At 36.8% G+C, this 25,085-nt stretch overlaps 1 protein-coding gene across 1 annotated transcript in view; it reads left to right on the forward strand.

The window, feature by feature from the left end:
* The window catches only part of CEP70 (centrosomal protein 70kDa), a 45,409-nt gene that overhangs the window by 6,407 nt on the left and 13,917 nt on the right, over positions 1–25,085 (forward strand). The window contains exons 2-11 of the mRNA XM_014537594.1: positions 1,079–1,172; positions 3,204–3,329; positions 7,631–7,721; positions 7,849–7,972; positions 8,400–8,587; positions 11,923–12,037; positions 13,508–13,589; positions 13,681–13,769; positions 15,226–15,300; positions 24,215–24,317. Coding sequence (XP_014393080.1) covers positions 3,315–3,329; positions 7,631–7,721; positions 7,849–7,972; positions 8,400–8,587; positions 11,923–12,037; positions 13,508–13,589; positions 13,681–13,769; positions 15,226–15,300; positions 24,215–24,317 — 882 coding nt within the window. The 5' untranslated portion in view covers positions 1,079–1,172; positions 3,204–3,314. The remainder of the gene's footprint in view (positions 1–1,078; positions 1,173–3,203; positions 3,330–7,630; positions 7,722–7,848; positions 7,973–8,399; positions 8,588–11,922; positions 12,038–13,507; positions 13,590–13,680; positions 13,770–15,225; positions 15,301–24,214; positions 24,318–25,085) is intronic.

Below are 25,085 nucleotides of genomic sequence, written 5' to 3' on the forward strand. Positions count from 1 at the left end.
ACTGGGTCAAATGGCAGTTCTATTTTTAATTTTTTTGAGGAAACTCCATACTGGTTTTTTTTTTAATATGTTTTTATTGACTTTTCAGAGAGGAAAGGAGAGGGATAGAGAGATAAAAACATCGATGAGAGAGAAATATCATCGATCAGCTGCCGCCTGCACACCCACCACAGGGGATCGAGCCTGCAACCCGGACAGTGCCCTGACTGGGAATCCAGTCATTGGCCTCTTGGTTCCTGTGCTGATGCTCAACCACTGAGCTACACCCAGCTGGGCCATACTGTTTTCCACAGTGGCTGCACCAGCCTGCATTCCCACCAGCACTGTATTAGGGTTCCCTTTTCTCCACATCCTGGCCAGCACTTGTCATTTGTTGATGGTAGTTGGCTTTGCTCTTTAGCACTCATTCTCACAGTTTTTTCTTTGTATTTGCAAATGCCTTCAGGGAAAAACTGTGTTCTCATTTTAGTGATTTTTTTTGTCCTGGTAATTCCTCATTATCTTGTTAGTTCTTCAATACTTTTAAGAAGAAAAAAAAAGTTTTATTTTGGCTTTCTTAGAGGCAGATTGCCTATTTGACTATTACAAAAAAAAAAAAAGCTTTTAAGAAGAAAAAAAGTTTTATTTTGGCTTTCTTAGAGGCAGGTTGCCTATTTGACTATTACAAAAAAAAAAAATAAGACTACTAATGTCCTGGAATTTAGTTTTACCTAGACATATTATGTAAAACAACTTATAACAGATAGCTGAGTAATTTGTAGAAAAAGGTCTAAGATAATATATGATGGTATGCTTAGGTAAGTTCCATTTTGTTCAGCATACTTGTATTTAACAACTACCAATTATCTACACATTTCTATGTGTCACACACTTGTATTAAATACTTTCTACATGTTGTCTGATGTAATTCAACCTCTGAGGTGTAGATACTATTATTACTCTTTTACAAATGAAGGTATCAAGGATCAAAGGTGTTAATGAGTTTGTCCATGTCACACAGTTTAATAAATGGTTAAGCTGGTAGTCACTCAGGCCATTTGTCTCTGAACTCTAAACCTCTATACTTTATTCTTTATAGTGCTACAAGAGCATATAACGAGAACCTGATCTAGTCATGGAATCAGGGGAGATTTCCCTGAAGAAGGAAATTTGAGCTGACATCAGAAGATCAAGTATGAGTTAACTAAGTGAAGAAGAGATTGAACTCCTAGGCCTTGAACATGGAGGGAGATGGCATTTTGAAGATTTGAGAGAGGTCCAGGGTGGATGTTGGAAGACTGTTAGAATATGTGGCTCCATGCTTTTTGGGAGATTCTCTTACATTGATGTCTACTAACCTTATGTCTGGTTTACATGGTGTATTCTTCCCACTTTAAACTTTGGCTGATTACTAATGGTGATGCAGTAGGAAGAACACAGCACTACCTTTGAATTATTCTTGCCATAAAATACTGAACCGAAATTTAATAAAGCTTCTAGATATAACCAGTTTACAAGAAATATAGGAGATGGATAAATATGTTAAATGATGAGAATGCAATAAGCTAAATCTGAAATGCCGGTAACTCTGAAGACAAATGGCCTATTTCTTTAACAAATAAATGCCGTATTAAAAAGGAGACTGCGACTTAAAAATTAAAAGAAACGTGTGTGCTATATATGGAATTTGTTTGAAAAAAATCACAAGATATTTGGGGAAGTTGAACATGGATTAGATATTGGGTAATAGTAAAGAATTACTGTTATTTTTATTGGGTGTGATAATGAATCTATATTTGTTAGACATGTATACCGAAATATAAGTGGGTAAGGAAGAAATGTAACAAGAATAGAAGAATGTTATTGGAGCTGGATTGATGAATACATGAGTTCATTATAGTCTTTCTCTACTTTTGTGTAGTTTTAAAAAAATTTCTCGAAAAGTTAAAAAGCTAGTAACTGAAGTTGGCTGACATTTTTTAAAAGGATCTTTTTATTAAAAAAAAATATATATTTTATTGATTTTTTACAGAGCGGAAGGGAGAGGGATAGAGAGTTAGAAACATCAACCAGCTGCCTCCTGCACACCCCCTAACTGGGGATGTGCCTGCAACCAAGGTACATGCCCTTGACCGGAATCAAACCTGGGACCCTTCAGTCCTCAGGCTGATGCTCTATCCACTGAGCCAAACCAGTTAGGGTCAAAAGGATCTTTATTTAAAATAAAGGCAGGAGGGTTTAATGTAGTAGGTGATTGAGTTATTGAAAGAGACCAGAGTTTAAAGGGAGAAAAGACTGATGTGAAACTGCAAAAATGGCAGCATTTGAGAATCTGTAATATGTTACTAGGTTTAGCTAAAAATAAATTATTAGTGACCAATAAATTGTTTAGTTAGATTTCACTATCTGAAGCAGAAGGGTGCTTTGGATGAAACATTTAACTGGCAGGAAGGAGGCCTACCTCTAATCAGTCCTGGAAGATTATTGCACCTCTCTGGGCCTCAGATGGCTCTGGTACCTGATATATTGGTACAGCTCTCCCTACACTCTTTTCTGTCAGCTATGAACAGCTAGAGATTTCGTATTAAACAATTTTCAAGGTCCTCTCAAGTTCTAAAATTCCATGATGCTAATGAATATGTGGGATTGTGCCTCTGGAGGGGAGGAATTATACCTATATATCAAACAACCCGAAGAATTTTTTTTTTTATAGAATGGTACAGTCTTAGATAATGAGAGCAAATGATGGTAGGTTAGACTGAATATAAACTTTTGTGTGTGCCTGTCAAACAGAATCCTTTGTTGCTAACCTCTGATTTACTTAGAAATAAAGTCCACCTAAGAAAGTGGCATTCCATTCATCCTTGGAGTCAGTCCAGTGAATTGTTAGACTGGCCCGTAACTTTTGGGTCAGGCACAATTCTTTTAGTTTTTTTGAAAAGCAGCTTCTAAAAGAAAACAGTTTATTAGCATCATGTGCTTTTCATATCCAGTTAAAACAAAAATATTTTTCTTTGTGCTGGTATGTGTGTAAAACCCCATATTGTTTTATATCTAGAGGAGAACATTGTAAGATAGGGTTTATTCTAATCATTCTTTAAATTAGCTTTCTAAGAAGTAACAAAAGTTTTGACACAGGAATGGCTTAAATTGTTCAAGAGTAGTGGTTCTTTTAAGTATAATTTCATTTAACACCTCTTGCACTTTTTTCTGTTTTAATTTAGGCAACTCAAAATTTTTCACTGCCAGTCTCTACTTCTTTGGTTCTGCAAAGGAAAACTATATCTCCAGCAGCCCCTCAAGTCCAGCAGTCCAGTAAATCATCAAACAGACTCATGACTGAAAAACAGGTAAATGTGAAATATTTGAAACCAGTGTTTCCAGAGTATGTGGTGGCAAATAATACTACATCTACAAATGTGAAAAATCTTAAATTCTTAATTTAAAAGATTTCAGGTGTACAGCATAGGGAGTATAGTCAATAATATTGTAATAACTATGTATGGTGCCAAGTGGGTACTGGAAATATTGGGTGAACACTTTGTAAAGTATATGATCATCTAACCACTATGCTGTACACCTGAAACTGATACAAAATAATATTAAATGTAAACTGTAATTGAAAAATAAAGTAAAAAGATTCTTTTATTTAGTAAAACTAGAGGCCCAGTGCACGAAATTTGTGCACTGTAGTGTGTGTGTGTGGGGTTCCTCAGCCCGGCCTGCGCCCTCCAGCAGTCCAGGAGCCCTCGGGGGATATCTGACTGATAGTGGGCCTAAGCCAGTGATGGCGAACCTATGACACGCGTGTCAGAGGTGACACATGAACTCATTTTTTTGGTTGATTTTTCTTTGTTAAATGGCATTTAAATATATAAAATAAATATCAAAAATATAAGTCTTTGTTTTACTATGGTTGCAAATATCAAAAAATTTCTATATGTGACACGGCACCAGAGTTAAGTTAGGGTTTTTCAAAATGCTGACACGCCGAGCTCAAAAGGTTCGCCATCACTGACCTAGAGGGTATTATTCTAAGTAAAATAAGTCAGACAGAGAAAGACAAATGCCATATGATTTCACTTATTTGTGGAATCTAAGAAACAAAATAAACAACCAGAATTGAAACAGACTCATAGATACAGAGAACATTTTGATGGTTGCTAGATAGGAGGCAGGTGAGGGATGGGTGAAAAAGATGAAGGGATGAAGAAGTACAAATTGGCAGTTACAGAATAGTCATGGGGATGTAAAGTACAATATAGGGAATACAGTCAATATTGTAATAACTATGTATGGTGTTAGACGGGTACTAGATTAATTGTGGTAATCACTTAGTAAGTTATATAATGTCTAATTACTGGGGTATACACTTGAAACTAATATAATGTATGTCTACTGTAACTGAAAAATAAAAACATTATTTAAAGTAAAAAAAAATAATCATTCCTCAATGATAAAAAGTCTCAAATGTGAAATGTTATTTATTTCAGTGCATTTAGCATTTAGGATAACACAGAGTATACATAATTCAACACAAATTTTTTGACTGAATCAATGAATGATTAGCAAAAGCAACATAAAATCCAAAATAAATAAATCCAACAACCCATTTAGCCTAATATCTCTGGCTATCCCACCCCAGTGAAATAGGCTCTACACAATTCCCTTCAGAATAACTGCTAAAATTGACCCTAAATAGCTCCATACACTACCTGAGAAGAGTAACAAGAGTTAAGTGGACTAGGTAACAAAGTAGCCACTGTAGTTTGACTGCTGCAGTAATGTTGCTCTGCCTCTGTATCTATTTTTATTCATCAGTTTATAATGGTCTTTATTATCCATAAATGAGTGAGATCATATGGTCAATTACCATGTTTCTCTATTATTAGTTAGGATAATTTTGGGAAATGCCAGGTTAAAGACTATTACATGATTTCATTACTCTAAGATATCAGTCTCTAAAAGGAGGCTCAAGTATAAAGTGTTCTGCAGCACATAACTTTGGAAAATGCCATTCTTAGCTCTTTTCAGAATTTGCAAACAGTTAATGTTATTCTTTCTCTTAAAAGGTATTAGGCCCTGGCCAGTGTAACTCACTTGGTTGGAGTGTTGTCCCATACACCAAAGATTTCAGATTCAATTCCTGGTCAGGGAACATACCAGGTTGCAGGTTTGATCCCCTGTTGGGGTGCATGCGGGAAGCAACCGATCAATGTTTCTCTCTCTCTCTCTCTCTCTTCTTCTCGCTCTTAAAAAAAAAAAATCAGCCCTAACCAGTTTGGCTCAGTGGATAGAGCATCGGCCTGCAGACTGAAAGGTCCCAGGTTCGATTCCGGCCAAGGGCATGTACCTTGGTTGCGGGCACATCCCCAGGAGGAGGTGTGCAGGAGGCAGCTGATCGATGTTTCTCTCTCATCGATATTTCTAACTCTCTATCCTTCTCCTTTCCTCTCTGTGAAAAATCAATAAAATATATTTTTAAAAAAATCAATTGAAAAGATAAGGAGCAACATGTATAACTTGATCATTCAAAATTCATGACATTATTATTTACAAAGCATTTTGTCATTATGAGTCATACTAGCTAGACCTCCACTGAGATATCCACACAGAGCTTTTGGCTCCTAAAACAGATATCAGTAATACTTTTTTTTATTTACTGATTTGAGAGGGGGGTGGGACAGAAACATCAATTTGTTGTTCCACTTATTTATGCGTTTATTGGTTGCTTTTTAAAAATTTTTATTGATTTCAGAGAGGAAGGGAAAGGGAGAAAGAGATAGAAACATCAATGATGAGAGAGAATCATTGATTGGCTGCCTCCTTCATGCCCCCAACTGGGGATAGAGCACACAACCCAGGCATGTGACCTGGGCTGGAATCGAACCTAGGACCCTTCAGTCCACAGGCTGATGCTCTATCCACTGAGCTAAACCGGCTAGGGCTATTGGTTGCTTCTTGTATATACCCTGACTGGGGAGCTTATCAGAACAACACTGTAACCAACTGAGCTACCCAGCCAGGCTATCAGTAACAATTCTAGTTCTGTGTCATTAATTTTTGTGACCAGAAGACCTAAGCATAAATAAGAGGAAAGGTTTGGGGAAGGAGGAGAAGTGTAGAAAAGATAAAGAAGGGAAAGAAAGTCAGCAATCAAAAGGGAAGATTTATTTGGTGCTGTGGGTCATAATGCTGTCAAAGAGTCATTAGGGTAATTTGTTCCTTTTTTGTCTTGATAGAATCTTTAATGTCAGAGGAGCATTTGGATGTGAAGAGTAATGCTTTTATTCGTGCCTTGTCTGTCTAAATTATTAACCTTTAAGCTGTTAAAGTATTTACATACTATACCAGTAATAAAAATGTATTTATTGTATAAATTACATTTTTTCAAGCATTTAAACATTGAAAAGTCACTCAAATTGGCTTTTTACAAATATTCTTTAATACATTAAAGAGCATGCAAAGCACTTCACACAGTAATTTCAAAATTGATTATTGTATGTAACATTAAAAGCCCATATAAAACTATGTCAATATCAGGGATTTAAAATGTGTCGTTTAAAAAATTATCTCTATTATTCCGATCCATCTTTTTTAAAATATATTTTTATTGATTTCAGAGAGGAAGGGAGAGGGAGAGAGAGATAGAAACATCAATGATGAGAGAGAATCACCGATCAGCTGCTCACTGGGAATTGAGCCTGCAACCCAGGCACGTGCCCTGACAGCGAATCGAATCATGACCTGTTGGTTCATAGGTTGACGCTCAACTAGTGAGCCACATCTTCCAGGCCTGATCCATCTTTTATGTCCTTATTTCATTTTTCTTCCCATTGTTATGTTTTTTATTTTATTTTTTTTTTATTGATTTCAGAGAGGAAGGGAGAGGGAGAGAGAGAGACAGAAACGTCAGTGATAGAGAATTGTAGATCGGCTGCCTCACGCATGCCCTCACTGGGGATCAAGCCCGCAACTGGGGCAAGCGCCCTTGGCTGGAATTGAACCCAGGATCCTTCAGTCTGCAGGCCAACACTCCATCCACTGAGCCAAACCAACCAGGGCCCCATTATATTTTTATTCACTTAAGCTAGAGAGTTAGAGTTCTCCTCTCAGCTTTATGGCATAATGACATACTTAGAATCACTCAGGAAAAAAAAAAAAAAAAAAAAAGAGAATCACTCAGAATGACTCTACTCAAATCGGTTACCTGAATGGACAGACTCCTTTTTATAGTTAGTTTCTTATATAATGGATACGATCTATTTAAATTATTGGCTCCAACCATTCAGATATGGTTTTATTGTGTGTGTGTGTCCTTAATCATTGTTAAAATGACACTTATTTCCAAGTGACTCACCTTCTCTTTACTATTCAATTAATGTAACTCAGTTTGCAGTTGTTTCTTTTGAGTGGGCCCTGATCTGGTTCAGTTAAATGAAAAACCCAAGGTCTGTTTGATTCACTGCAATTACAGTGTTTTTTTAGTTGTTTTGTTTTAATTTTAATTATTGTATGTACACAAAACTTAATATTAAAATTTTTTGGAGAAAAAGTTATGTTATTCTGAAAATGAAGGAAATTATGTACAAGAAGGTATTTTTTCACTTATATCATAAACTTGATCCTTTTCCCTCCTTTGTGATTGTAGCAGGAAGAAGCAGAATGGGAGAGCATAAATGTGCTGTTGATGACGCATGGCTTAAAACCTTTAGTTCTAGTCAAAAGAACAGATCTTAAAGGTAACCAGATCCTATTCTTGCCCCTGATGGTAAAAAGCTGTTTTTTCCTTTACAATATTTTTTTCTTAAAAATTTTTTGCCTTACCTTTATTTTTACTATTTGTATTCTATTTAAAAAAAAATATAGATCTCATCGTTTTTGACAAACGGTCATCACAAAGGATGAGACAGAACTTGCAAACGTTGATGGAAGAAACAGCGCGTCAACAGAATGTGATCCAGGAGCTCATAGAAACTAATCAGCAGCTTAAGTAAGAAAATGGGGTAGGGGGACCTCTCTTGAATTTTTTGTATCTAGGTGGATGCAAATACAAATATCTATTTTTAAAATATATTTTTATTGATATCAGAGAGGAAGGGAGAGAGAGATAGAAATATCAATGATGAGAGAGAATCCTTGATTGGCTGCCTCCTGCACGTCCTCCACAGGGGATTGAGCCTGCAACCCGGGCATGTGTCCTTCACTGGAATTGAACCCGGGACCCTTTAGTCCACAGGCCGATGTTCTTTCCACTGAGCCAAACCAGATAGGGCACAAATATAAATATTTTTAATAGGTAATCTTTTGGTGATAGCTTAGCAAAGAAATTTTAGAAATTCATTATGTTATTAGATGAGTAGATTTGTTGATGTGATTTATGTTTATTACTAAGGAAGGACTTGTGTGTCTATCATTAGAAAAGAACTTCAACTAGAAAAATGCCGAGCAGTAGATCAGGAACAACGAGCTAATGACTTGGAAGAAATAATGGAGGGTGTGAAATCCAAAATTGGTGAATTGGAGGATGAATCCATAAATAGAGTTTGCCAGCAGCAGAATAAAATGAAAGATCTTCAAAAGGAGCATAAAGCTTTACAGGTACTGAGTTATATATTTTCTTACATAATAGTAGTATAATACAGCTCATCAAGGTTACAGGTGACTTCCATGTTGCTTAATTCAATGGTCTTTACCTTACTTGGCCTATTACTGTTTCTTCTTGAGATTCTTCCCTTGTTTCTAGAATATTTTCTCCTTTGGTTTCCCTCTAACCCCACTGCTGATTCTTCTCATCTCCCTAACCTCTCAGTGTTGGGATTCCCTAGTAGTAATTCCTTAGTCCTTTTCTCTTCCCTATATACTCTAACTCCCTTGGTGATGCTCAGTCTTTCTTAGCACCTAATTTAAATCTATAGTCCAAACCTCTTCTCTTACTTCCTGCCTCATTTCCCACTACCACTTGACATCACTAATAGGCATCTAGAACTTTACATGTCTAAAACTGAGTTCCTGTATTTCCTCTCCAAAACTTCTTCTTTTAGTCTCCACTCTGGTCCAAGTCACCTTCACTTATCCCCTGCTTCTCTCTTGGCTTTGCTGCTTCTCACCTTGCCTTTTTTCTTTTTCTTTTTTTTTTTTGTTAATCCTCACTGAGGATGCTTTTCCATTGATTTTTAGAAAGAATGGAAGGGAGAGGGAGAGACAGAAAGAGAGAAACATTGAGGTGAGAGAGACACATCTATTGGTTGCCTCCTATGCCCTGACCAAGCCAGGGGATTGAGCCTGCAACCCAGGTACATGCCCTTGACTGAAATCGAAGCCGGAACCCTTCAGTTGGCGCTCTATCCACTGAGCCAAACCGGCCACGGCTTCTTTCCACTTTGACATTAACAGGATGTGAATGAACTGCCAAGCTGGTTGCTATTTTCTGATTCCGTTCTTCCTCATGTGTACATTCTTGTCTGTGTTAGAAACGTCTTTCTTTGTTGAGGCCTGCTGTTTTCAGTTGATTTTCTCTGCCGTTTGTAACATTTAGCTCTCATTTGATCTCAGCGAATGAATTTTGTCTTCCCCTCATCAGCTCTCACTGCTCTTTCTTAATCCTTTTCCTTGGATCTTCTCCCTTCCCGTGCCACTCCATAATTTTGAGTTTCCACAAGGGATTCCTTCCTTTCCCCTTGCTTTTCCTCCTGAGCCTTATGGATCTACGCATGTCTGATTTCAGCCAGTCAGTCATGTTGTGCCTTCGCTGTGAACGAGCCCAGAGCTGGATCTGAAGCTTGCCAGCCTTCACACTTTGGGGGCGTGACTTCATGCGCTTTATCATCTCTCTCTCTCTCTCTCACATCAGATCTCACTCTTTCTATTTCTGCGCTTTGCCTTCTTTTCCGTTGGCTTATCATGATTCTAAATATGGTCTTCCAGTTTTATTGACAGCTCAACGCTTAAACATCTACTAGTATAGTGCTGGCCAACTGCTGTCTACTGAGATAATTTATGTGCAAGCATGTTGAAGAAGTGTGACATGCTCTGTGGACGAAAGGCTGTGTCACCCTGTGTCTGATTTCTATCTGTGCAGTGTGTCTGTGGGGTGGCGGCACCAAGCACACCTGCTTTCTGTTTCACATGGGCTTCAGCCTCCTGTGCCTGCCTTCTCTTCTTGTCAACATATGGTAGGCCTTTTCTCCTTTCACAATACCGCCTTTCTTTTTAAGTTCACCAGCCCGTGTCTTTTCTTTTCATCTGACATACAACAAAGTCTTACCCTTGGTTTCTATCTGCATGGTCAGCAAAACCCAGTGGGTAAAAAAATCTAAATTTATAAAGCAGATCAGTTGGAGGTGGAAAAGTTATTTATGTTTAAAAGGGAACTTCAGAGTTCTAAACATTATTATTCACTAGGCTGACATTAACATGTAAGCCAGTATTTAAAGTAAGATTTGTTTTTCCTCACGCATCCCATTATCTCCACACAGTTTCATTTTGGTCTTTGCTTCCACTCTTTATCCGCTCATGATATTTTTTGCCATTCGAGTTATAATGTGCGTTTTCAAATACCTTGTAGGTTTATATATTATTCTTTTTAAAATTGCTGTGTAATCATTTTTAAGGGGTTTATGGAATGGTAGCTTAAGAGGGAAGTGGGATGAGAGGGCTTGTGAAGGATTGAAAGGATGATATGTAAGCTAGTATGTGTTGGGATGGGGAAAGGTTGAAAAGAAAGGCTAATCCATAAAGTTATAGTATTAAAAGCACAATTAGCTGAATTAGATTTAAAGGCAGGAGATTGGTAAGTTTCCCAAGATAGGAGAGGAATAGTATGAATTCTTATTTTAAAAAGAATAACATGTGAATGGAATGGTAGCTTAAGAGGGAAGTGTGGGGATGAGAGGGCTTGTGAAGGATAGAAAGGATGATATGTAAGCTGGTATGTGTTGGGATGGGGAAAGGTTGAAAAGAAAGACTAATCCATAAAGTTATAGTATTACAAGCACAATTAGCTGATTTAGATTTAAAGGCAGGAGATTGGTAAATTTCCCAAGATAGGAGAGAAATAGTATGAATTCTTATTTTAAAAAGAATAACATGTGAAAGTATAGTGTTATTTTATTTTTCTTTGAGGATTTTTTAAATTAAAAAAGCAGTACATGCTTTAAAAAATTCAAATAATATAGAAGTGTTTAAAAATGTTATAGACCTGCCTGTCCCTCCTAATTACCACACCTTAGAGATAACCACGTTAATCGTTTGGTTTGTGCCCTTCCTAGTGTTTCACAACAGGAGGGCTCTTGGTATTTTGGGTGGGACAGTTTATTATTGTGTAGGGCTGTCATGCTCATTGATGAAATTTTAATATCTTGCCTTCTCCCCAACCAGTCAGTCTGCAGCCCCAACTCTGTTCCCTAGATTATAGTATTATCCCCCCGTTAAGAACCTATAGAGTTCTTTTTCAATACACATACAAAATCACATACAATTATTTCTTTAAAAAATAGTAGTGGTATACATTTGGCTATGCAACATTAATTTTTCCCTTACTCCTTATTAGGACAAACAAATATACATTGTTTTTCTAACGCTTCATCATTTTCTATAGTATGGATGTGCCATTATTTATTTAACTTTTTCCTTGTTGAAGAGTAAATTGTTTCTGTGTTTTCACCTTTCTAAATAATGGTGCAATGAGCAACTTTGTTCATCTTGACTACAACCTTGGGGCATATATTTCTGTGAGAGTGATTGCTACAGGTAGAACTGTTGGGACTACGAGAATATACATTTAATATGCTGAAATATAATGATTGTGGTTATTTTTAAAACTATACTTTGAAAGTAATATAATATATGATTTAGTATAATACTTCTGGCAAAACCACTTAAATTTTTTATAAACTTGCTAGATTATCTGTACACTTATCACTGTAATTTGAAATTATGTAGAAAGAATAATAAATGCTACAGTATCACATTTTGAAATAATTTATTTCCTGTTTTCTAGGTTGCTTTGCCTAATTGACTACTATGAATCCAAAATTAGAAAACTTCATAAACAAAGGTATAACTAGTCCTGTATGGCAATTTTTAAAATACTATCCAGTTGTGAATCACACCAAAAGTAGTCAGCCTTTTGAAACCTAAAATATGCTTTGGAAATCTACCTAATATGTAACTATGAATTTTTTAATAAAGCTCTTGAAGACTGTATTTTACTACTTATGTTAAAATCTGTTGTTGCATTTATATTAAATATATATTTATTTCACCAAAATATTGGTTACAGAAGAAATAGGATTTATTGTATATTTTAAAGTATTATAATTTATTCTGTTTGATGTCATCAAGCCATCAGATAGATACTGAGTATATTCACAAAGTGATATAATTAGACTAGTCATCTACCAAAGTGCAGTCTAATTAGTGTGCAGATTTATATGAGCTAAAGATAAAATGTCATAGTGAAAAATCAAGCATATAGACTAAAACACAGTTTACCTCTGATTAAAGAAATTAAGGGTAAAGATAAAAATAATGGTCTTCAATTAACCTAAAATAGCTGAATAATCTAAGGCCAAATAACCTAAAGTGCTTTCATATACGGTCATTAAAATAGTAGCTATTCTATTTCATCGTTTATAGATGGGACAGTTCTTTTAACAGATACTTATTTGAGCACCTTCTTTGTGCCATGGTTTGGTTTAGGGACTAAGGATACCATGATAAACTAAGCAGATAAATCTCCACTTTCATCAAGCATACATTCTAGTATTCTTAAGAAAAATAACTTTCCAGAAACTCAGCAGGACCAGTGACAGAGCTGTGCTGGTTGCTGATTCCTTCTAGCCCCTTGAGACTCTTTAAAAAAGAGAGCAGATGGAGGGAAGAAGTGGAAAAAAGTGAAAGGAAGGGAAGACAAGAAAAGAACAGCTCATGGTAGAGTAACTCCTTGCTTCATTCTATTCAGAAAGCAGTATTATAAGTAACTTCAGGGACCTTCTGGTTTTCAAATGAAACTTATGTTTCAGATGGTAGGCATGGTGTTAGCTTCTACAGAGATAGGACAAAGTTTTAGGTAGGATCCTTACATTCTAGGATTTTGCATTCTGTTAAGGGAAATAAAATATCCACTTATACTTTACGTTTTTTCATATAGTTATTTTGGTGACATAAAAGTACTAGAAGGAAAAAAACAGTATGCTTTGTTTGTTTACTCATTCAACAAGTGCTTTTTCATTCACTCTTAGGCTCCATACTCTTCTAGAAAATGAGATACCATGGCAAACATGACAAAGTTCTGGTTTCCATTGTTCTTATATTTTAATTAAGATGATAGCAGATATATTACTATTAGGTAGTAGTACCTAATACCTAATACCATTCTCTATAAGGACAAGTAGGAAATTTGGCTTAAATTTCAATTCATATTTGGGTTATCAAAATGTTACTAGATTGATTTAATTTTTGTTAGCTGAATTGTTCCTTTGAAGATAGAGTTTTTCATAAGTGTACTGCATCTATTTTTTCATAGGCAATATAAAGAAGATGAAAGTCAATCGGAAGAAGACTACAGCAGCCTTGATGCCTCACCAACTTATAAAGGCCTTCTACTGGTACAGGGACTACCTGACTCATACATACTTTTTTATAAAGTGAAGTAGTCATGTAGAAAAGTTAACTTTTTTTTTATGAAATGTGTTGCAGTCATTACAGAATCAACTGAAGGAATCAAAATTTAAGATTGATGCACTTTTAAGTGAAAAGCTGAATCTCCAAAAAGATTTGGAAACCAGGTGAGAGAAACTTAAGTAATTTATATGTAACCTTTGAAAAGTAAACACATACTGGAATTTAGAATGTTAAATGAGTCATTCTAGCCCTTTTACTCTAAAACTAATCTTGAGGAAATTCATACTCTCATATTCATTTTAGTCAGTTGTCTGTCTTATAATGGAAGGAATAAGAACACATAGGTAGACAAGGGAAGTGAGAAAATAAGAGTACATTGAAAAGATAAAACTGGGTAGGAGCTCAGAGTTGATTCAGTAGTAGATTCTTATACTAGTAGGTTTCCCATCCCCAAATTCCTTTAGGACATATTATTTCATCTTATCCTTATGTTATGGGAGAAGAATAAAATGAAAAGTTTAAATGGCATACAATAGAAAGGTATATTTATATATAGCATACTACCACAAAAGAATGAGACTCTACATGTGTACAGTGATTAATAAGGAATGCGACATTTAATTCAACAAATATTTGTTGAACATCTATTATAAGTTAGACACTTTCCTAAGCTCTAGTATAATGTAATGACCAAAACGAATACCTTGTTCTCATAAAGCTTATACTTTAATGGAGAGGGCACTGATACCTGTAGTATAAACCTCTTATATAAATTTTAACAACCTGCCACATAGTAATATGGAAAATTATGATAATATAAATAATAAAAATTTTTAAACATGTATGGGAATCATGAACAGTGAATTCGGAATAGTGGTTACTTGTGTTATGCAAAAGAGAGGAATGACATTAATAATGGACACACATGCAGTGTTAAGTATATGTATAATGTTTTAGTTAAGACAGCGGTTCTCAACCTGTGGGTCCCGACCCCTTTGGAGGTCGAACCACCCTTTCCCAGGGATCGCCTAAGACCATCGGAAAACACATATATAATTACATATTGTTTTTGTGATTAATCACTATGCTTTAATTATGTTCAATTTGTAACAATGAAAATACATCCTGCATATCAGATATTTACATTACGATTCATAACAGTAGCAAAATTACAGTTATGAAGTAGCAACGAAAATAATTTTATGGTTGGGGGTCACCACAACATGAGGAACTGTATTAAAGGGTCGCGGCATTAGGAAGGTTGAGAATCACTGAGTTAAGAGATTTGAACCAAATCTGTTAATATTTAATTTTAATATGGTAAAACTATTTGTAAAATACTATTTGTTTTACTATTTATTCTTGTCTGTACATTTGAAATATTTCACATATAAACAGATAATAGGTTTACAACGATAAAAATGGGTAAAAAGTTTTGAATAGAAAATAATAGAGAAGAAATCCAATGGCCAATGAACCCTCACTAGCAGTCGTGTGCTATTTTAAGAATTTTAATAAGCATATTTGTGACAAGTAAAGTATACACTATTGTTTATTATTAAATATTCTTACATGTTTTTTAATAAATTGAATATATTTAATATGATTTATTTTCTACAGGCCCACACAGCATGAATTAATACTTTATAAACAACAGGTGAAGAAACTGGAGAAAGCCCTAAAGAAAAGCATCAAGTAATTATATTTTATGGAGGTTACAAATTTATTAGGCTTTTGTATTTTATTACCTCTCATTTTCCCTCATAGTGAGCTTGGCTTAAAATTCCTAAGATAAATAATAAAAATTTTAAAACATGTATGGGAATCATGAACAGTTAATTTGAAATAGTGGTTACTTGTGTTATGCAAAAGAGAGGAATGGCATTAATAATGGACACACATGCAATGTTAAGTATATGTATAATGTTTTAGTTAAGACAGCCGTTCTCAACCTGTGGGTCGCGACCCCTTTGGGGGTGGAACCACCCTTTCCCAGGGATCGCCTAGGACCATCGGAAAACACATATATAATTACATATTGTTTTTGTGATTAATCACTATGCTTTAATTATGTTCAATTTGTAACAATGAAAATACATCCTGCATATCAGATATTTACATTACGATTCATAACAGTAGCAAAATTACAGTTATGAAGTAGCAACGAAAATAATTTTATGGTTGGGGGTCACCACAACATGAGGAACTGTATTAAAGGCATTAGGAAGGTTGAGAACCACTGACCTAAGTTAAGAGATTTGAACCAAATCTGTTAATATTTAATTTTAATATGGTAAAACTATTTGTAAAATACTATTTGTTTTACTATTTATTCTTGTCTGTACATTTGAAATATTTCACATATAAACAGATAATAGGTTTACAACGATAAAAATGGGTAAAAAGTTTTGAATAGAAAATAATAGAGAAGAAATCCAATGGCCAATGAACCCTCACTAGCAGTCGTGTGATATTTTAAGAATTTTAATAAGCATATTTGTGACAAGAGTAAAGTATACTATTGTTTATTATTAAATATTCTTACATGTTTTTTAATAAATTGAATATATTTAATATGATTTATTTTCTACAGGCCCACACAGCATGAATTAATACTTTATAAACAACAGGTGAAGAAACTGGAGAAAGCCCTAAAGAAAAGCATCAAGTAATTATATTTTATGGAGGTTACAAATTTATTAGGCTTTTGTATTTTATTACCTCTCATTTTCCCTCATAGTGAGCTTGGCTTAAAATTCCCAGGCTGATGGAGGGAAATGACATTAAAAAGGGGTATTTCTGGTTCCACAGTTTAAAAACAATTTCTACTGTTTTGGATTTGACTATATATTCATCTTAAATAAGAACAAGAAAACGGAATTTGCCTAATTTAATATGGACAAGATTTTAACTAGAAAATTGTCCTTGGAAATCATGGAGGGATTATAAGAGAATCATTGAAATTAGAAATGGCAAGCCCCAAATCATGGTGGTAGCCATGACCTGAAGAATATATAGCCTCATCATACTTTAAAAGTACCAGAATGAATGCAGTGATCCATTCATATTCACCATTTGTATCTTTCTTGACTTTGAAAAGCACGTACTCAGAGGAGTTTCAAAAAATTTTTCCTCTACTAGTGGTAATATTTTCTGAAAGTTATCTATGTGTACTCTTTGACTCAAGGGAAAGGGACTTAAGGGATCATTGGGATGAAATATTTTGAAAACTATGAATTAATATATGTATTAGATCAGGGGTCCTCAAACTTTTTAAACAGGGGGCCAGTTCACTGTCCCTCAGACTGATGGAGGGCCAGACTATCGTTTAAAAAAAAACTATGAACAAATTCCTGTGCACATTGCACATATCTTATTTTGAAGTAAAGAAACAAAGCGGGAACAAATAAAATATTTGTATTTGCATGTGGCCCGCGGGCCGTAGTTTGAGGACCCCTGTATTAGATCTATTATATCAACTGTATATAAGTTGATTCAGTTTTTAGTGACAGCTGTATTTCCTTCTTCCTGTGGCAACACATGCCACAGTGAAAGGCAAGTATTCTGGATATCCAAGAATTATATATTGAATTAAATAAAATAGTACAGAAGGAAAACTAAAAAAGGAGAGAAGTGAAGGTTTGGGAAAGCTGCATTCATTCATTCCATTAATAATTTTTTTTCCTTCCTACTATTGCTTGACATTTTGGGTACCTATGATAACCTCCTACTATCTGCTTGGCATCTGGGTACTGGAATTACAGTGGTAAGCCAAATAGAAAAGGTTCCTGCTCTCATGGAGATTACACAACGGGAGAAGGCCAGTGAAAATGACAGTTTTTATATAAAAGTACTAAATGTAAAATAGTGTAAGAGTTGCTATTGTGTGAGTTTTGTACATGATCAAAGGTGGCAGTGGTGGAGGTGTTAAAGTGTTTGGAGTATTAGAATGGATAGATTGTGATAGATTGAATATAGGCAGCTGGGGGGCAGAGGGGAATCAAGACTCTTAAGTTTTAGGCCTGAATAACTAGGTAATTGTTGGTACATTAGCCAAGATGGGAAACTGGGTTGAGAAACAACTAGTAAAAGGAGGCTATAGGAGGGTAATAAGTCAGAGGAGAAAGTGTAGGAGAGGAAAAGCTTTTCATTAGCCCTCTTAGAGTCTCTGTCTGGGCCTGAAAACTAAACTGACAAGGACAGATTAACATGAGAAAAGTATACAAGTTTATTGAATATAAGTTTTATATGACATAGGAACATCCTTAAGGAAATGAAGATCTGAATATGCAGTTAAACCTGAGTGTTTTTATACCAGGTTTGATGAAGAGTGGAAAGTTGTGGGAAAATGTGATAGGACAAAAGAGTATGAGCTAAGGGTAGTAAACTGGGGGAAACTCAGATTCTTCTTGGTGTCCCTCTGTCTTCAGAGATAAAGTTGCTCCCTTCCTCCTGGTACAGGGAGGTACCTGTCATAGGAGGGCTTTATGATCTTCAGGAAAGAAGAGGGAGGTCAGAAAGACCTTCCTGCACCTGCCATTTTCAGAGAGGATGAGAGAGAGAGAGAGGTCAGTGATGCGAGAGAATCATCGATGGGCTGCCTCCTGCATGCCCTGCACCTGCCATTTTAAAATTCCTTCAGCTTAAAACATTTCTTATGTCAATGTGGCATATTTTGTAGTGCCATATCTTGATCCCCTACAAAGGAATCTTACTGACTTCAAGGCAAGTATAATAGTGAAGACACATACCCACACACATGCATGTACTTATATATACAGAGATAAGAGTCAATCCTTATTATTTGCAGATAGCATATTTGTGAATTTGCCTACCTGCTAAATTTTATTTTTAATCCCCAAATCAGTATTTGCCGCACTTTCATAATCACTCATGGACATGCCCAACACAAATGTTTCCAGCTGTTGAACAAGATGATGTTCTGCCCTCTTGTTTCAGCCCTTATATACTGTAAACAAGCATCCTTCTTGTTATCACAATGCCACTCTTTTTTTTGGGGGGGGGGGGCTTTTTGTTGGTGATTTCTCTGAGATGGCTCCCAAGTCCTCATGTGACAGGTACCCTCCCTGTACCAGGAGGAAAGGAGCAACTTATCTCTGAAGATAGAGGGACACCAAGAAGAATCTGCGTTTCCCCCAGTTTACTACCCTTAGCTCATACTCTTCTGTATACACAAGAAGGCTGTGATGTGCCTTACAGAAAAAATACACGCGCTAGGTAAACTTCATTTAGGCATGAGTTATAGTGCTGTTAGCCCCGTCTTTAAACATTCACACACAGTTGAGAAAGTGTGACCAGATGCATGCAGGAACCTGACCTGTGTTTCCCCTCGGAGTAGTGGTTTAATCTTTGCTAATTTAGTATATATTGTTTAATAAGCATATCTGTGACTTTATAGAATATAGCTACCACAAATAGGAATGAACTAAATATGTTTTGTGTTGTTCATTTAGGCTCTGGTCTTTAGATTTACTTTTCACAATTAGCTTTTAAATTATGATTCAGAACCAATCCCTGCTGTATTTTTCTGCTAAATTTGAAGAAATTATATTTTTAATTTAAATTTGGAAGTTAAAAAATCTATTTTTGGTATATGGGACGGTGCTGCAACCAACTGAGCCACAGTGGCTAGGGCTTAAAAATCTTTTTTTTTGAGTACCTACATGTGGAAACAGAATTTGGAATGTTAGATAACTTGCATCACATGGGTGGTACGTAGAAGAATTCAGATCTGTGCACACACTCCTAACCACCATACTAATAATTAGAACCAAACAAAACACCCAATGAAAAAAATTTTTTAAGGTAAAACATTTCAAATTTTTATTTTAAGTGGCAGGGGTAAAATATTTTTCAAACAACTGATGTTGGAGAAATAATTAAAAATATAATCTGTCAATCCAGTGAATCCTTTCTACATAAATAGAAAAAAAGAAATTGTTTCATTATTGAATAAACATTCAACCAGACTGATGTGTGCTATAGGCAGTCTGCTAAAGAGATGGCAAAGACAGAAAGAGATCTCGCCCTTTTGTACAGCCAGGCAGATGCTGTCCATTACATACATGTACATTCTCTTTGTCCAAAGGAAAAAGAAAACTTTTCATAACCTTAGCCAAGCAAGATGTTACAATTCAGAGCCAGGAGCCTTCGATAACCTCCAACAGGATGGCGACAAGGGACAGTCCTCCCTGATGTCCACATTCAGAGAGATGGTTCCAAAGCTTTGACGGCAGGCATTACAGAGATGTAAAATTGGCAAGAGGCTTATGTAAATCTTAAAAATTTACATTCTTTTTTTAAAGAGAAGTTTATTGATTTATAGAGAGAGGAAGGGAGGAGAGAGAAAAACATTGATGCAAGAGCACAACATTGATCGTCACCTCCTGCACACCCCCTACCAGGGATTGAGCTCTCAACCCGGGCATGTGCCCTTGACTGGGAATTGAACTGGCAACCTCCTGGTGCAGGATGCCCAACTAACTGAGCCACAGCATCCTTCTTGTTATCACAGTTGCCACTCTTTTTTCTTTTTTTGTGTGCTTTTTGTTGATTTCTCTGAGATGGCTTTTTGTTGGTGATTTACATTATTCTTAAAGAGACAGAGACAGGATTTATAACTACAAGTTTTCCAAAGGAATTACTACAAGAGAAGGAGGGGAAAGTCTCTTTCCCTTTTAAAATCAAAGAAGATTCAGGTTTTTTTCCTTTAGAATTGTAGTTACCTTTCAACTAACCAACCTTCAATATCAGAGAAGGTGATTAATTTAACATGGGGAAACATGGACTCCTCTTGCTTGAGTTAATATTATGAACAAGTTAATTATAAAATTCTGTTGCTAGGAAGTGATCAAATAGGTTTGCCATTGCAAGATAACCAAAGCACAGTTCCATTTCATTTTTCAGTGGTATTTGTATTTTGGGAGGAGGAAACAAAGTAAGAGTCTCATCACCTAGTGTTGAGATGACAGCCACTGAGGTGGTCAGTTATACCAACAAGCCAAAGTGAAATTAACAATGTAGGTATTATTCACTTACTGTAGTAGTGTTAGCAAGGGGTCAAAAAGAAAAAGGCTGGGCCCTCAGTGTTCCATTTTCCCAGAGAATGGCACCAGGCAAGGATCATCAATGACATGTAGAACAGATGGGAGGAAGCATCTCAGTGCCTTAGGAGCCCGGCACAAAAGACCCCTACTGTTTCATGGGCCTAGGAGGCGGCCCAGGAGTAGAAAAATAGAGTCAGACTGGAGAAAAGTGTTTCAGTTAAGAAGTGAAAGTTCCCTTTCTCAGAGTCCCCCAATAATAAGGGCTCAGAAAGGAGACACTTGGGCTAGGAATGCAGAAATGCATATGAGCATGGCCAGCCGGGAGCGGAAAGGTTAGGGGGACTGAATTCTTGACAGCAACTCCCTTCAAAGATTGTGATGCACAAAGGCTGTGCACCCAGTCTGGTGGGGCGAAGGGGCAGCTTTACTCCATGAGGCTTCCCAGGCAGCCTGTATAATTGCCTACAGTTTGGGCCTGAAAGATAACACATAGGATTTGGGGCTGGAGCTGGACTCCCCTCCTAGAAAAACAGTTGCCTTTAGAGTTGTAACTGCTAGACTGAAGAGAACCATCCTTCTTTTCATCCTAATCATTTACAAAATTGTAGGAGTTTAGGGAAAAGGACTTAGGGAGCATACAACTTTGAGAGGCTCACATTGATGCAGATGTGTTTTGTATCATTGTGGCTAAATTAGCGTGATTTTAAAAATAAAATTGGCTTTCCACTTTTCAACTCGTTCCTCATCTTCGGAATGGAATCACATGAGATCATGGAAAGGCTTCAACAGATACAGTTGAAAGCTCTGAAGTGCCTGCACACAGAAAGTTATCGTATGGAGATAACACAGCATATTTTAAGTTGGAAGTGCAGTTTTCTGGTTTTCCCAGACTCCACAAAGAAGCAGTTGTCTACATGGAATGAGTGTCTGCTAAGTACACAAAATATCCCTTAGTCACTCTTAGGGATTTTTATGGCCTTCAGGCCCTGCTCACTGCTTTGGAAACTACAAAACAACTCTAGCATATTTCTGAGTACAGCCTATTCTGCTACAATATAGGTTTCTCAAACATTATTAACTTAATTGGAAAAAAAAAAGCTTTTCCTCCTTGACTGCTTGAAGGTCAGCCACCATCATGAATGACACAGTAACTAGCTGGACCAGAAAGTTCACGACCAGTCGACTGCTTGTGCTGAAACAAATGGTCATTGATGTCCTTCACCCTGCAAGGCAATAGTACCTCAGACAGAAATTGGGGAAAAGCTAGCCAAAATGGATAAGACCACACCAGATATTATCTTTGTATTTGGATTCAGAGCTCACTTTGGGGATGGCAAGACTACTGGCTTCGGGATGATTTATGAGTCCTTGGATTATGTAGAGAAAGATGAACTCAAACATAGACTTGTCAAACAAGGTCTCTATGAAAAGAGACGACTTCAAGAAAACAGTGAAAGGAATGCAGGAACAGAATGAAGAAAGTCGGCAACTACAAAGGCCAATGTTGGTGCTGGCAAAAACGAGTCAAGATTCTTCAGTGACTCTCTGTGGTAATTGTGCAGATTTTTCATGAGAGGATTAATAAACTAAGAACTTAAAAAAAAAAAAGGCCAAAATGAGACACAACAGCATTTTTGGTGGGATAAAAAAGAATTTAATACAGATTGAGACAGAAACTCCAACAGTGTCCCAATTACAGGGTGAAAACAAGGGGTTTTTATGAGAAAAGGAAGGGAACAATTATGTGAATAGAAGTGTTAATCTAAAAAGCCACAGTGAGCGACAAGCATTTGTTTGAAATCCAAAAGAATAGTTAATCAGGAAGCACTGATTCAGGCGGAAACCCAAAGTGTTCCAATTGGGGTTAATGGCAAATGGTTTTTGAGAAAGGGAAGGGGAATAATTACATGAATAGAAGGTAGGAGTTTCTATTGATGTTAGTAAGTAAAGGAAGGGATGTCTATAGGGGCACGTAAGCTAGGTTATTGTTTAGCTACATATGGTGGTGCTAATTCTAAAGAATGTCTTTAATTTTCAGTCCAGAGTGTCTGAAAATTAGCTTTCCTGTTAGCTTTACAAATAGTTGTTTGAAATACAGTGATGTTTTAGGCCTAGTCCAAAGGTTGTTTTGCTCAGTTTGAACATTCCAGAGGTTTAAGGAGCAAGACTGTAAAGTTAACTAACATTTAAATTCAGATATATCGGTTTACTTGTATTCCCACTAGAGAGCATATTGGCTTTTCTGTCTCTTGTATTCTAGATAATATGCTCTTGACTGCCTATAGGCAAAGCTGTGAAGTATGTGAATATGGAAAATAGGTGGGAAATCAACTGGAAAATGGATTATGAGGTCTTTGTGTGTACAAGAGGAAAGAAACTGACTTTTTACCTAGAGCTAATCCATTAATTAAATTTATTTTTATTTTGTAATATACTCACCAGAGAGCAGAGAAGAGCAATTGAGTGAAGATCAAGGGCAATACATGTGACTGGAGTAGATAATTGTAGGATAGTAGTAAGAGATGAGGTAAGAAAGAAGTCTGTAGGAATATTGGATTAGGACTAACCGAATGGAGAGATTCAAATGCTAACCCAAGGAGATTAGATTTAATTCACAAAGCAGTGGTAAGCAATTGATTGTTTTTTAGCAGGCAAATGACATGGTGTATATTGCTATCCTATTTTACAGATGAGTCATGGAATCAGTTTGATGAGTCAAGGTTCTGTAGGAAACTGATAGGCATACTCAAAGTTAAGATAGTTAATTTGAAGTGGGTATAAATAGACCTGTTTTTTCAAAGGTAGGATGGAAGGAGGAATGTTTACTACAGTTTGACTTCAGAAATTTTTGGAGAAGGGCAATGGTTGGCTACTAGGTAGATACACTCATACATAGTTAGGTTTCTAGGCAAAGAGATTCCCCCAGCGTTCTAGTAGCCACCTGGAATAATGAATGTTCTCTTGGGTTTTCATGCCCTCTTGACTGGCCCATGCATCATGGTATCTGTGGAGCATGAAGAAGGAAGAACTATACTCTCTAGCTCAGTGGTTGCCAACCGGTGGTCCATGGACCACTGGTGGTCCGTGAGGTCCAAAAGGTTGGCGACCACTGCTCTAGCTCTTGCTGATTCAGTGCCCAAACCAGTTGTCCTACCCATTGCTTCTTGCTTCCTTTCTCTGTAGCTTCCAAGCTTGGATCCCTTAGAAGCTGCTTCCATTCTTTACTGTAGTTCTTTCCTATTCTATATTTTTTGCAAGTGTTGGGGAGTGGTTAGAACTTTCTTCTTCAGTCTGATCCCTTTTGTTATCAGCAATTCCTTCTAATTTGTGGTCTATTGAGAGGACCTTCTTATTTCCAGTGACAATATGGTTTAAATTTTAAAAAATGCATGTATGCATGTGTGTGAGCACATGTACACACACACACATACATAAAATGTTATAAAGCTGTTGGGAGGGTAGCGGGATCATTGACTGAGTTTGTTATCTTAATCCAGTATGTAGGAAAGAATTTTGTATTATCTTGATTTTTCCCCCTCTAGATTACAAGATTGTCTCAGTCAAAAGACGGAGGACACAGAGAAAAAAGATGACTCCCTCAAAGATAACCAGCAGCAGGCCCTAATCGACCAGAGATGCTTTCAGGTATGGAATAGCTGGCAAAGAGACTAGTGTTTGTAGTCAACCTTGGTTTTAATTGCAATGTCATAAATTATCAGTTGGTAAGGAATATTTGTATCCTGTATTTGTTGTGCTTATCCTGTCATGTCTTGCCATGACATACCTGTTTGGCTAAAAACATTATAGTTAGCTTGACTTAGAATTTGTCTTTACCCTTAAAAGAGACGTTGGCCTAGTTCAAAGCAGGGTAGTAAAAAGCTGGTAAGATTTTAGAAAGATTTTATCCTTTGCTCTCCATCCTTAAGCCATCTCCCTTTTTATTGTTTTTGGTATTATTATTATTACTAGAGGCCTGGTGCACAAAAATTTGTGCACTTTGGGGGGGTCCCTCAGCCCGGCCTATGCCCTCTTGCAGTCTGGGACCCCTCGGGGGGATGTCCACCTGCTGGCTTAGACATCCCTCTGGCAGCCCGGGAACCCTCAGGGGATGTCCACTTGCCAGCGGGGAGCAGACCTAAGCTGCAGTCGGACAGCCTTAGTGCTGCTGAGGAGGTGGGAGAGGCTCCCACCACCACCGCTGTACTGGCAGCCGTCAGCCTGGCTTGTGGCTGAGCATTGAGCGTCTGCCCCCTGGTGGTCAGTGTGTGTCATAGTGACCAGTCATTCCCAGTCTTTCTGCTTTTAGGGTCAATTTGCATATTACCCTTTTATTATACAGGATAGAGGCCTGGTGCACAGGTGGGGGCCGGCTGGTTTGCCCTGAAGGGTGTCCTGGATCAGGGTGGGGGTCCC

The sequence above is a fragment of the Myotis brandtii genome, unplaced genomic scaffold, assembly GCF_000412655.1.
Source record: "Myotis brandtii unplaced genomic scaffold, ASM41265v1 scaffold18, whole genome shotgun sequence".
NCBI lineage: Eukaryota > Metazoa > Chordata > Mammalia > Chiroptera > Vespertilionidae > Myotis > Myotis brandtii.